At 35.6% G+C, this 14,996-nt stretch overlaps 1 protein-coding gene across 3 annotated transcripts in view; it reads left to right on the top strand.

Moving 5' to 3' along the window:
• The window catches only part of SNX16 (sorting nexin 16), a gene marked incomplete at its 5' end in the record, with an annotated part of 31,779 nt that overhangs the window by 7,381 nt on the left and 9,402 nt on the right, over positions 1 to 14,996 (top strand). For all 3 annotated transcript variants that reach the window (XM_079722339.1, XM_079722338.1, XM_079722337.1), the window contains one exon: positions 5,660 to 5,808. In XM_079722339.1, the coding sequence (XP_079578465.1) occupies positions 5,660 to 5,808 (149 nt within the window). The remainder of the gene's footprint in view (positions 1 to 5,659; positions 5,809 to 14,996) is intronic.

The raw sequence follows: 14,996 nt of genomic DNA, 5'->3' as shown, positions 1-14,996 counted from the left end.
TCTTTGTTCATGTTTTATTTTGTTTTTAATAGTTAAAAAATTAGAACCAACCTAAATTTCCAACACTAGGGAATTCATTGAGTTAATTGCAGTAAGAGTTAGTAGAAAAACAGCAGCTGGGGCATTCACAGAGCTGGAGAGAAATCATGTGGGGCAGGTGGGGGTAATTGGTATTTAAGAAACCAAGAGAAAGAGCATTTTTCCAAAAGAAGCAAGTGATTTATGATACTTCTGAGAAGCCAAGTAAGCTGAACTTGGACCACATATTATTCCCTAATTTTGACATATGTTTAGTAGAGAAAACTTTACTGGTCCTATTCTTTCCCATCTGCCACCTCCCCCCACCTTCTTCCTGGATACTCAGAACTTCTCAAGTTGGTATATTCTTAAAATGTTTGGTGGTGGGAAACACCATTTATGTGACTTTGCAACTGTCCAGATACCATTTCTGAAAACCTCAGTTTGAATGAAAAGGTAAAATATAAAATGCTGAACTATTTTATCCTTAATTAAGGTATTGTTAAGATGACTTTTTGCAACATGTCAAAATACTTAAAAGTATTATTTCTAATATATTTCTACCATTATATGTAAATTTTATTTTCTGTTTCTGAGTTCTTTTTATATTCACAATTTAAAAACCTGTAATTCTTTACTTCTGTTTATTTTTTTTAATGATTAAACAAACAAGAAGGCCAAAGTAATTCATGAAGTTACCAGATACTAAAGTGGAATTCTTAGCTTTCTTATGAAATTGTTATAATTTTTGTTCATACAGTATCTAATAGTTTCAATTTTGAGCTATTTCATCCTTTATGACTTCTTATTTTTCTTTTCAGGACTCAACTATTATTTAGTGTTTACGTCCCTTGGTCTCTCTAGATTCATCTTTATTGCCAAAATATTTATCTTAGGCAAGCTGAGATTTAGATAGCTCTTAAGCTTCTGAAGAAAGATGTTAGTAGAAGTTTAATTTAAATCTAGTAAATATCTCCTTGATACTCTGAGTTGGGCACTTAAAATTGATAAGTGTCTGTGTCAGTCTTCTAGGTACCAGAAAGAGCTCCACCCATCACCTGATTTTACTGGCAAGAATCAAAAATGTGTGTCAAGCACCAGCAGCCACACAGTTTAAATGGTAGTTATTATTTCTGTAATTGTTAAAAATAAAGTAAAATCTTAGGATCTTTATTTTATAAAACCAATCATGAAGTATTTGTGAAGTGAGTAGTTTGAGTTCAGCACTGTGCTAGGAATTTGGTATTATATAGAAACTATATAGATCTGATTCTAATGTTGAAGAGTTTATGTTTTCCATTTATCTATACTAGGAGGAAAAAATAGTAAATTGATAATATGAAAATTATTTAACATAGTTAAAATAACACTATTTAGAAAGAAAATTTTCTATAGAATGCTAGTGTTTTTTTTATCCCTCTTTTTTTAATCTCCTGGGTTATAATCTGGCTTCAGCTTCTCTAGGAGTTTTTAAGAGCCTCCTCTGGGAAAGTCAGAGGGCAAAGTCATGAGCAAGATCTGGAACACATAGAGCTTTTCAGAGTTGAGGCATCTGGCAGGGTTGTAGGGCAGGCTGGTGATGAATAATTTGCAGAAATATGGTCATGAGAGTAGGGTTTTCTCTATATTCTGCTTAAAAGCTCGCAATTTTCTACTCCCAGGTTGCAGAGTAGGTCAAAGCTGAGTATTTCTGTGAGGTAAAATGAGTATTCTCAGTTGGTTCCACACAGCAGAGCATAGGGAGGGAGCAGAACCATTATCAGCTCACTGTCAAGACAAGCCAAGCTCATATGAAAATCTGGGCTAAGCTCAACCAAGCATTTGATCCTCTCATTAAAAAGAAATTCAGTGGTAATCCTCAACATGTCTGTCTCTTGGGTCACACTGTCCTGAACTGATTGACATCAGGCAGTTCATAAGTAGTGTCCTAAGTTTGCCTTTTACTGTCTTTCTGGGGATTTTTTCACTTTTTTCCTTTGTTGGATTTTATTTCCTTTATCTCATGTCTTCTTTCTTGAATTAATCTTTCCTTTTAGTAGAACTAATCCCCTAGTAGCTTCTTGAGGAAGATTACATGGGAAGTGATGTCTTTCAGACCCCACATGTCTAAAAATATTCTCATGCAGTTTTCGTATTTGATTGAAATGTGGGCTAGGTATAGAATCATAGATTGGAAGTATTTTTTTCAGAATTTTGAAGACATTAAGCTATTTTCATCTCGCTTTTAGTGTTGAGTATTACCCTTGAGAAGCCCAAAGCTATTCTTGCTCCTGATCACTTGTATGTCACCTGTTTTTTTTCTTCTTTAGAAGTCTGTTGAATCTTCTCTGTCATTAATCTGAAATTTCACAATGACTTTTTGTAAAGTTATTTTCTTCTATTATCTTGTACACTCTGTGAGCAACCTATGTGGTTCAGATCAGAAAAATGTTTTTGAACTGCTTTATTAATGAATTCCTCCCTTCTGTGTTGGCAGTTCCCTCTTTCTGTAACCTTTCTTGTAAAACAGACATTTGGGCTGGTTCCAGATCTTTTCCTCCCCTTTCTTTACTACCTTTTCTTTTTTGCTATTTCGAAGGAGATTTCCTTATTTCTTTCTAAAACCACCTTTTTATTCCCTGAATGTCCCTGTTTTTGGTCATTTTATTCTTATTTCTTGAATGTAGTATCTTAATCCATTGAGTGTATTAGTGATTGTTTTTATTTGTATTTTTATTATTTTATGGTTTTTTTCTCCTTGTATTGTCTATGTTCTCTGAGTTACTTTTTTCTGTTTGTCTTTGTCTTCCATGTTAAGTAATAGTGTGTAGTAATTCTCTCTGGTTGTCTAGTCATGATTAAAAGTTGGGTACTAAAAGCTAATTGGAATCTCTTACTCCATGGGTGAGGCTTATGTTGACTTTAAGATTCACTGTATAATGGGGAAGGAGGGCGGTGTTGGAGAACTTCTGACGTCAGGATCTTAAGATCTTTCCTATTGGATTGATCAGACTCTCCAGAGAAGTGTTTTCCAATCTCCTGCCTTGTGCTGCCACTTTGTAAGCAATTTGAGGTCTCTGTAAGTATAAACCTGGTATAAATTTTTCTGCACTTTGGGTTTTCTTCACTCTCCTGAGTCAATTGCTACTCTCCTGTCTACTTTTTGGTTTCCAGTATGTTGTTTTATGTTTTTTTTTTTCTCTTCACTGTAGTTTTAGCAGGGCTGCAGAAAGAGAGAATTAGATGAGTGTACTCAGTTCTCCAGCTTAATCCAAAACTTATGTGCATTACTTTTTTAAAGGCTTTTTATGGAGACATCAAATGCCTATTATGATGTCATTTCACAGGAAATCTATTAATGTTTAATTTAATGAAATATAAAAACTAGCCTCTACTAAAGTTATTTCAAGCTAATGTATAGTTCTCAAATTGTCCTTTGTTCAAAATAAAGTTATTGAGTAAGCACTCATAATATAAACACTTGGTGAGGGCTCAAATGTGGAGCAACTCACTCTTTTCTGAGGATTATTTTTTTAGGGGAAAAAAATCTAACCATGCATGTGGACATATGTGACATTTAAATTTTAAAGCTTGAAATTAATAAAAATACTATTTTTATTTTCTCCTTATGGCTTTTATTACTTGCATTGCATACACAGTAAACAACCAGACACCAAGGCCAAAATTATCTGTTTACATCTTGAAATCAAATCAGGGTTTTCAGGATAGAAATATAGACAGAATTTATGTTTTATATTTTTACTTAGCATTTTACCCTGTGAATTTTCTCTTTTGCTAGTCTTTTTTCTTACATTGTGATATTTTGTCTTATATTTAAGTATAGAAATTTGAACAGTACATGATTTCATTTCATTCATTTATTGAACGTAAATTGTTGGCTGCTTGTAATGTAGCAGGCATTATGCTAGACATTGGGGGTGCAACTATGAATAAGACAATCATTGCAACGTAAAATGATTCTAAGTCTTAGCTGTACTTTGGGCTTCCCTGGAAAACTTTTTAAAATTACAATGCCCAGGCCATATCCCAACTAATTAAATGCAAATATATCAGAGATAGGACACAGTCATTAATACAAGATCCTCATTAATTATCCTCAGAAAAGAGGGAGCTGTTCTATAATAGAGCCCTCACAAAGTGTCTGTATTATGAGTTCTTACTCAAAGTTCCTTGGGTGATTCCAATGTGCAACCAAGGTTTAGAAGACTGGTCTGGTAGAAGAGTCCAAAATTAAATAAACATTACTTAATTTACATCGTGATAAATGTCATTTAAAAAATAATGATTTGAGAATGTGTGGCAGATTGTCTTTTCTAAAAATGTATGCAGCAATATTCTCAGTCCCATATGCTCTTCCAGAATCTTGCCACTGACTATCAAGAAGTAGAATCTGTTTCCTCTCTCCCTTGAACGTGGGTGAGCTTGTGACTGATCTAACCAATAGAGGACAGTGGAACTGATGCTGTGGGATGATGAGGCTAGATCATAAGAAGCATACAGCTTCATCCTGGCTTTCTCTCTTGGGATGCTCCCCTTTGAAACCCAGACTTTATGCTGTGAGGAAGTCCAAGATACATGGAGAGGCCATGTTAGGCTTGTGACTGACAGCCCCAGCTAATGTCTCAGCCAACAAGCAGCATGATCCAGTATAAATATGTGGGAACAAACTTCAGTGGCTTCCAGCTCCCAACTTCAAGTTTCCAGCTGAGGTTCTAATTCATTGTGACAAAACAATGCATCCTCACCATTCCCTGTACGAATTACCAGCCCACAGAGTCCATGGCCTAATAAATGGTTATTTTACACCACTGAGTTTTGAGATAACTTGTTATCCAGTTATAGTCACTTGATCAGAGTGTATAAAGGGAAATCTAACCTAGCTTAAAAGGTGGAAAAGTCTTTCCTAAGAAAGTAAAATTTAAGCCAAATACGCAAAATTGATCATAAGCCAAAATGTAAAAGCTAAGACTATAAACATCTTATGAAAAAACGTGAAAGAAAATTTTTGTGACCTTGGAGTGAGTAACGATTTCTTAGATGGTATCTAAAAAAGCATAAACCATAAAATAAAAAAATGGATGAATTAGGTAACATTAAAAATTTTTAAGTGTGCTCTGTTAAGACAGTTAACATGAAAAATCAAGCCACAGTCTGAGAGAATGTATTTGTCATACATATATCTGACAGAGGCCTTCCATCTAGAATATATAAAGAACTCTGACAACTTAAAAGACAAGTAACCCAGTTTTTTTAAAGCAGAGGGTTCAGAAGATTTAAATAGATAATTCGCCAAAGAAGATACGCAGATCCAAGCGCATGAGAAGATATTTAACACCATTCAAGAGAGGAATGTAAATTAAAGCCACAGTGAAATACTACTACACACCCACTGGAATGGCTGACATTAAAAAGACAGGCAGTGCCACGTGTTAGCAGGGACAGGGAGCAACTGTAACTCCTATGCATACACAACTGGTAGAAATCAAGAAATAAAACAACCAAGGCAGAAAAAGCATAGCTGAATTTAATTCTTCTATTGTAAGCTTGTTATGTGAATAGTTTCACATAGTCAACAGGATAGATTTTGTAGAATTCATATAATTGAGTTGAACATTGTATCTTCTTTTTTCTTCTTTTTCAGTTAAAAGAGATGTTTCCAGGCTTTCGATTAGCACTTCCACCAAAACGCTGGTTTAAAGATAATTACAATGCCGACTTTTTAGAAGATAGACAATTAGGATTACAAGCATTTCTTCAAAATTTAGTAGCTCACAAGGACATTGCTAACTGGTATGTAACAAATTGAATAACAGGTTATAAATGCATTCCAATAATTGGTTTAAATTAAAGAATAAATCTAGGACCATATATACTCAAGCACAAAAATATAAGGTAGGCGTGTTTATCTCTAATAAAGCACTAACTGTAATTTTCTTGCCTTTTTTCAGCAAGGACTTTATTTGGTGTTTGATTTATAGTAACACCTCCAAAAAGTCAGCAAAGTTGAAAATTCAGTGTCCCATATATTCAAACCACCCAGCTATAAACTTGATTTTAGAATTTTAGTAATAATTTAAACAGAGTGGCTCACATACTGGTAGATTTTTAGTTAAATAACACTATATAATTTTGATGATAATATTTATATGTCTCCAAAGTAATGCAAAAATTTGAAAATTGTGAAGTCAGGTTAATTTATGCAGAGCTTAAAGTGAAAATACCAGAAATATTAAAAAGGGAAAGAAAGGACCTATATGGGGTTTTTGTATCTGAATATATTTACAAGAAAATTGCTATATGATTTAATATCATCTGGGTATTTAATTTTGAAACTTACATTATCAGATAAATTAGAAGCATTTTGAAAAAAATTACAGAGCATTTATAATGAAGCCATAGTATATTCTATGGACACCGTGTCTGTAACTATCTTTAGCAATTTTTCACATAAGAATGGAAAACAAATAAGAAAAGTGCCCTTACTTTTTTCACCCTTTTTTCTTAGTTTTTCTCTTATGTATATTACACATGTACTATGCATATACATCTTGCTTCTTTTTTTTTTGAATTTTTTATTTTTTTATACAGTAGATTCTTATTAGTTACCCATTTTATACCTATTAGTGTATACATGTCAATCCCAATCTCCCAATTCATCCCGTCACCACCACCCACCCCCCGCCACTTTCCCCCCTTGGTGTCCCTACGTTTGTTCTCTACATCTGTGTCTATTTCTGCCCTGCAAACCGGTTCATCTGTACCATTTTTCTAGGTTCCACATATATGCATTAATATACGATATTTGTTTTTCTCTTTCTGACTTATTTCACTCTGTATGACAGTCTCTGGATCCATCCACATCTCTACAAATGACCCAATTTCGTTCCTTTTTATGGCTAAGTAATATTCCATTGCATATATGTACCACATCTTCTTTATCCATTCATCTGTCGATGGGCATTTAGGTTGCTTCCATGTCCTGGCTATTGTAAATAGTGCTGCAGTGAACATTGGGTTGCATGTGTCTTTTTGAATTCTGGTTTTCTCTGGGTATATGTCCAGCAGTGGGATTGCTGGGTCACATGGTAATTCTATTTTTAGATTTTTAAGGAACCCCCATACTGTTCTCCATAGTGTCTGTATCAGTTTACATTCCCACCAACAGTGCAGGAGGGTTCCCTTTTCTCCACACCCTCTCCAGCATTTGTTTTTTGTAGATTTTCTGATGATGCCCATTCTAACTGGTGTGAGGTGATACCTCACTGTAGTTTTGATTTGCATTTCTCTAATAATTAGTGCTGATGAGCAGCTTTTCATGTGCCTCTTGGCCATCTGTATGTCTTCTTTGGAGAAATGTCCATTTAGGTCTTCTGCCCATTTTTGGATTGGGTTGTTTGTTTTTTTTAATATTGAGCTGCATGAGCTGTTTATATATTTTGAAGATTAATCCTTTGTCCGTTGATTCGTTTGCAAATATTTTCTCCCATTCTGCGGGTTGTCTTTTCGTCTTGTTTATAGTTTCCTTGGCTGTGCAAAAGCTTTGAAGTTTCATTAGGTCCCATTTGTTTATTTTTGTTTTTATTTCCATTACTCTAGGAGGTGGATCAAGAACGATCTTGCTGTGATTTATGTCCAAGAGTGTTCTTCCTATGTTTTCCTCTAAGAGTTTTATAGTGTCTGGTCTTACATTTAGGTCTCTAATCCATTTTGAGTTTATTTTTGTGTATGGTGTTAGGGAGTGTTCTAATTTCATTCTCTTGCATGTAGCTGTCCAGTTTTCCCAGCACCACTTTTTATTTATTTATTTGTTTGTTTGTTTGTTTGTTTGTTTTTGTTGTACGCGGGCCTCTCACTGTTGTGGCTTCTCCTGTTGCGGAGCACAGGCTCTGGACGCGCAGGCTCAGCGGCCATGGCTCACGGGCCCAGCCGCTCCGCGGCATGTGGGATCTTCCCGGACTGGGGCACGAACCTGCATCCCCTGCATCAGCAGGCGGACTCTCACCCACTGCGCCACCAGGGAAACCCCCAGCACCACTTTTTGAAGAGACTTTCTTTTCTCCATTGTATATCCTTGACTCCTTTGTCATAGATTAGTTGATCATAGGTGCGTGGGTTTATATCTGGGCTTTCTATCCTGTTCCATTGATCTGTATTTCTGTTTTTGTGCCAGTACTATATTGTCTTGATTACTGTAGCTTTGTAATATAGTCTGAAGTCAGGAAGTCTGATTCCTCCAGCTCCGTTTTTTTCCCTCAAGACTGCTTTGGCTGTTTGGAGTCTTTTGTGACTCCATACAAATTTTAAGATTTTTTGTTCTAGTTCTGTAAAAAATGCCAGTGGTAATTTGATAGGGATTGCACTGAGTCTGTAGATTGCTTTGGGTAGTATAGTCATTTTCACAATATTGATTCTTCCAATCCAAGAACATGGTATATCTCTCCATCTGTTTGTATCATCTTTAATTTCTTTTAGCAGTGTCTTATAATTTTCTGCATACAGGTCTTTTGTCTCCCTAGGTAGGTTTATTCTTAGGTATTTTATTCTTTTTGTTGCAATGGTAAATGGGAGGGTTTCCATAATTTCTTTCAGATTTTTCATCATTAGTGTATAGAAATGCAAGAGATTTCTGTGCATTAATTTTGTATCCTGCAACTTTACCACATTCATTGATTAGCTCTAGTAGTTTTCTGGTAGCATCTTTAGGATTCTCTATGTATAGTATCATGTCATCTGCAAACAGTGACAGTTTTACTTCTTCTTTTCCAATTTGCTTTTACATCTTGCTTCTTAATATGTGCTAAGCTCAGTGACTGCTTAAGATCTCTGCCCATCCCCCCTCACTTTCCTCTAATAAAGGAGCTATAAGCCAGACCCCTTTTCTCATCTCCAGATTCACATCTGCAGTTGCCTCCTTGACATCTCCTTCAGACAAACCTCAAACCTAGGAAAGACTTCAGTGACTTTTCCCCCAATATTCAGCATCATCCTCTACCTAAAACCCACACGTCATCTGGACACATCCCTGCCTTTATACTTTAAGCACTACTCGAATCTGTCTACTTTTCTCCATTCCTGCCATCGCCACCTAGTCTAGCAGTTTTCTCTCACTTTAATTACTCCTTTCCCATCACTCATCTTCCTCATCCACTCTTATTTCTATAGCCCATTGGAGCCACAGTCATCTTTTGTAATGCAGTTTAAGTCATCCTTTCTGGTCCCTGACCACCTGCTTGTCTTTCCAACTTCATGTTTTGTTATTCCTCCCTTGCCCCCATTCTCTGTACATCAGCCATATTGGTCTTGTAATTTTTTGAAGTCGCCTGCTCCTTTGTCCCTTAGGACCTTTCAATATGCTATTCCCTAGAAAGGCAACGTTTCACACTACTACCCTTGCTCCCCCAGCCCTGGCCTAGATAACTCCTTCACGTTTCAACACAGACTTTTAGGTAACTGGCTCTCTGGACCAACCCCTCACCTACCACCACCACCAAAAACTAGGTCAGGTCTTTCTCATAGTATCTTCTCTACTGGTTCTGAAAGTCAACTCCTAATGCCCTAAGACACCCATTGCATGTAATGAATTAACTTCTCATTACGTACTTCTAGGATGCTACTAGCTATGTACCATTCTTAAGAGAATGAGAAAATAGTCACTCACATCATTGTCAGCAGGGTTTAATCCTGTCATGGAATCCCAGCTGAGAAAGGCTGCTTGGTACTTTACTTTCACAACATCTCAGTTTGTAACTATTTCTGTGATTATTTGATTGTGTTCTCCTATCAGGCTGTAAGGTGCATACACAGTAGTAGGTCATGTGGCTGGTTTACCCACCATTCAGTGTGCAGTGCTTAGCACAATGCAACACAGAGTCCATGCTCGATAAGTACTTGTTGAATGAATGGCAGAACTGTTGATATTTGCTGTTGTACTATTTATAAGAAAAAGAGACTGAAACAAATATGACAAAACTTAGCAACTGTGTGTTCCAGCCTAGGTGGTGGGAAGATGGATGCTCCCTACTTTTCTATAATTTTTTACATCTCTCCAAAGAAAAAACAGAGGTTAGTGTTAATTCAGATACACATAGCAGGAATAGAAACCAACAGTCTAAAATCATAGAGAAAGCCTTTGAAGAAAATATATTTTATACCATACCATAAAAGAAGACTTTTACAGCTAAGAAGTCAAAACATCATATCCCCTTTCTCTTATTCCTTATTCAGTAAACTCTTACGTCTCTGTATTGCAAATATGGTAAATTAAAATCAAATTTATTCTATAAATGACTATACTCTTTCTATTTAATGAAATATTAAATAGTATGAACCACGTTGATGAACTCATCTTGTGATTTCTTGATTTTTTTAAACATTAAAAGTGTATCTTGGGCTTCCCTGGTGGCACAGTGGTTGAGAATCCGCCTGCCGATGCAGGGGACATGGGTTCGTGCCCTGGTCCAGGAAGATCCCACATGCTGCAGAACGGCTAGGCCCGTGAGCCATGGCCACTGAGCCTGCATGTCCGGAGCCTGTGCTCCACAACGGGAGAGGCCACAACAGTGAGAGGCCCGCGTACCGCAAAAAAAAAAAAAAAAAAAGTGTATCTTCGTTGAGATGTATCTTTTTTTTTAAATTATTGTTAATAGATCTGTATCTGTATGGTAAACATTCAAGATCCTGTTTCTAAAACTGCAGTCCTTAGAACAGTGATAATCATATTCAATTTATAGATAGGTGTTTCAGGGACAGAAAGATTTCTTGGTCAAGTAAGTTGGGGAAAGGTTTCATTTGCTATTCCTAGAATATTAAAGGTTCTAAAAAGTGTTGCATGAAAACCTCTATTGTGCCTCACATTTATTGCTTACTTATTTTTGTCATATATCTCAGACATTTAAGGAATACAAGTAAGATAACTTAAATAGAACTCTAAATAAGGTTTGTATACCTTGTTTGTTCTAGGGTACTATATTTTTTGCGAGTGATGAGTAACATTTTTTATTTCACAGTTTAAGCAGTTTCTTAATAAATTACTGTTTAAAACATGACTTGGCAGAGGGAAAAGTTATTAATCTGTATCCCAAGCATTTGCCCTTTGTCATACTAAGAAGGGTAAAAAGGAAGCTGAGGATATACTTACTGAACTTAATTCATTTGAAGAAATTAAGCTTCTGTTTGAACAAAATAATGGAGTTTATGAAGTCCTACTTGGCCTGATACAGATTATAAAAGTAAAGGGAATTCAGAGAAGGGGAAGATCAGTCCTGTTTGCAGTAAATCAAGCAATACTGAAGCAGGGAGTGGGGTTTGAGAATCTTCAACAATAGATTAAGATTATGGGTGGGAGGACAAATAATTAGAAAAATATCCAGAAAATCTGAGGTTGTCAAACAGCCATTTATGAATTCTTATAAGGGAGCAAAGGATAAAGACAAAATCCCAATACTTCTTTATAAAAACATGAAACTACATATTTAAGAATCACTACTTAAAATAGCAGTGAGTTTACCTTACCCTTTGGTATACCTGTTAGCATCCTGTTACAGTTGGAATGGCAGCATAGAAAATTAAAATTACTATCTTTATTTGGCCAAATAATTATCTGATATTAATTCTTTATACAGTTCTTTCACTTTCCGTTTTGATTCCTTAGCACCTCATGACACAGTTATTTGTTAACCTTCATGTTGGCTAAGAGCTTGCCAGTACACAACTGGCAGCTCTTAATATTACAACTTCTCTAACTATAACAAAACAGAAGTGAAATAAGAACTGAAGGGATGTTAAGAATTGTTGGTTTAGATGTTTTAAGAGAATGTTATTTTCAGATACATTTGGAGAATACAAAGTAAGAAAACATAAAAATGTTAATATTTTTATGATAAAGGATTTATTATTGGTTTTTGTTTGTTTGATAAATGTTTATTTAGGTCTTACTATATATAAGGTCTTACAGCTACACAAAGGTGCATTAGATGCTAATCCTTTATTCAAGAAAACTGAATAGGAAGAAGACACACCCAAAAGAACTATAATGAATAGAGCTCGGATGTCTTTCAGAAGAGGAGGAGAGGGAACTTTTGACTGAGAGAATTAGAGGAGGCTTCCTAGAGGATGACGTTTGAGCTGGATTTTAAAGAATGAATGCTATCTGAACCGATAAAGAGAAAGTAAAGAAGGACTTTCCAAATGAGAGGGAATATTATATCAAAATGCAGAAGCAAGCAGGCAAAGTCCTATACCCGAAACAGCATGTAACTCAGCTTGTCAAGGTGAAGGATGTGTAAAGATGGATAGAGGGGGATGTTCTCATATTGCATAATCTGTTATAGTTAAAATTTAGCTATTTACTGTTTTATTCTGGTTTGTGCTACTTTGAAATAATTATATCATTTAATCAGCACACCAAATATCTTACTATTCTCTGTTTTCAGAATTACTACACATATATCCTGATTTACCACATTTTTCTTCTTAATCCTTTAAGATACAAGGGTTAAAATTACATATTTTTCCTTATATTACCATTCATCTAAAAGGAGTTCCATGCCAAAATTCAGTGTTTTAAATTCTACATCTGTTAAAAGAAAAAAGTGCAGATAGATCTGGATTAACAGCAGTTCATGGTTTAAAAAATATATATTGTAGTATATAGTATCCAAACATGAGGAAACAATTGAAAGAAATGAGAATTTACCCTTTGAAAAAAAAAAGTACTTGGAAGGACATGATAACCATCTTCGCGTATTTGAAAGATTGTGATGGGGAAAAGAATTAATCAAATGATATTTAGCTTTAAAGCGGTGCTTCTCCAGCTATAAGTGTGCATCTTGTTCAAATGCACATCCTGAATTAACAAGGTCTGGAGTGGAGATTCTGCATTTCTAACAGGTTTCTAGGTGATGCTGATGCTGCCGGCCTAGGGACCTCATTCTGAATAGCAAGACTAATGTATAGAACTAGGAATAAGTGAACAATTAGAGGAAGCCCCCATCAGCTCAGAGAAAAAAGAGCTACATGTCATTTCAAGCTGTCTGGTATAAAAATGTATCTGGTATAAAAATTCTGCCTTTTGAGAAAGTAAGTTTACCTTAAGCATCAATATTTGAAGAGACTAGGCTAGATAACTATCAGTGGTATTAAAGAGGGAATTATTTACATGGGATATATTGGATTAGATGACTTCTTAGGTCTCTTCTAGTTGTAAAATTCAATAAATCTATAATTTTTGAACGAGACTATGTAAAGAAACTATTTTTTATACATTTTCACACCTCACAGGAAATTTTATGTGTAAGTTGTTTTTATATGTGAAGATACTGTCAAGAGAGGTTGAGTTAGTATTTTAATAAAAGAATTCATTTATATATGCAATAGTTTATATAATGACAGCTCATGAGAATGAACACATTATTGCTAAGGTTGGTTGGATGATTTTTACCACAAAATATTAGTTTGGTGGACCTTCAGTTATGGACAGTTCTTTTAATGTAATAAAGCTAAATATTTTGTATTCAGATACACATAAACTCTTAACTTATTAAATTAGGTCTCAAAGACCTTATGCAAAATTCAGTTTTCTGGGCTTAGTAGTGAAATAATTTTAGGCAATTACTTAACTGATTTTTTTAAACATATGCATTTATTTTTTATATATTAATTTATTTATTTTATTTATTTACTTTTGGCTTCGTTGCTGCGTGCGGGCTTTCTCTAGCTGCGGTGAGCAGAGACTACTCTTCGTTGCGGTGCACGGGCTTCTCATTGCTGTGGCTTGTCTTGTCGTGGAGCATGGGCTCTAAGTGCCCCGACTTCAGTAGCTGTGGCTTGCAGGTCTAGAACGCAGGCTCAGTAGTTGTGGTGCATGGGCTTAGTTGCTCCGTGGCATGTGGGATCTTCCCGGACCAGGGCTCGAACCCATGTCCCCTGCATTAGCAGGCAGATTCTTAACCACTGCGCCACCAGGGAAGCCCTACTTAACTGATTTTGATTAGTGTTTCCAATTAGAAAATGAAATAATTGGACTAAATGTTCTCTAAAAATCCGCTTTCAGCTCTAAGTTTCTCATATGCTATTCCTTTCATTGTGCTTCTTTATAAATCTTGAATGCATACCATCAGAAACATCCAGATTCTAACCTTCTTTTAACTCTTAAGGCTCTTGGTCTTACATGTTGCTGTCCTAAGCTTACTCCCTCGTCAAAGCAGGCATATCTATTAAAAACTAAATTCCATCTCAAATTTGAGAGTTGTTCTGTATTATTTATCTACAATAGTGGATAGAAATTTGTTCTGATGCTCTTAATAGTTTCATTATTTTTTAAGAGCAATTAGCATAGCTCTTACAAATAAATTCATTAATTTTTGAATACTTATTCTGTGCTATGCTAATTTATTCAGATTCTGTACAGCCGTGGAACTTGTCATCTACTTTTTGTTGAAGCAGACTGCTTGGTAAACAGAAAATACTAATAATACACTGTAGTAAGTCCTATGAAAGGGATCTCTTCAAGGTGGTGTAGTAATGCATATAAGAGTACTGAACCCAGTAGAGTATAGGGGAGGGGGATTTAGTCAGAGAAGGTTCTATGAGGAGATAATAGATGAGCTAAGTCATGAATATGAAGTCTGAGTTAGCCAGCTGAAGGTGGGAAGGATGTGCCAGGATGATAGCAGCAAGCATGAAACAACATGATAGGCATGAGGAAGTACTATTGCTGAAGTGTCAAATAAGAAAGGCAGTAAAAGCTTGAATGTACACAGGTGCTTTATGCCAACGCCAAGACCTTGGCTTTGTTCCCTCTTGTTAGAGGAGGCATAGATGGGTTTTAAGCTGGGTTTGACATAAAACGTTTGCTTTTGAAGTATTTTTGTATTAGAAGGAATAAAACTGAATGTAGGGACACAAGTGGACTAAAAGTAACTAGGTGAGAGATAATCAAGATATAAACTAGGCCCACAGCCTTGCCTGCATATCCAGCA

The sequence above is a fragment of the Hyperoodon ampullatus genome, assembly GCF_949752795.1.
Source record: "Hyperoodon ampullatus genome assembly, chromosome: 17".
Lineage (NCBI taxonomy): Eukaryota > Metazoa > Chordata > Mammalia > Artiodactyla > Ziphiidae > Hyperoodon > Hyperoodon ampullatus.
The sequence above is the reverse complement of the archived record's forward strand: the minus strand, read 5'-3'. Positions and strand labels throughout refer to the sequence as shown.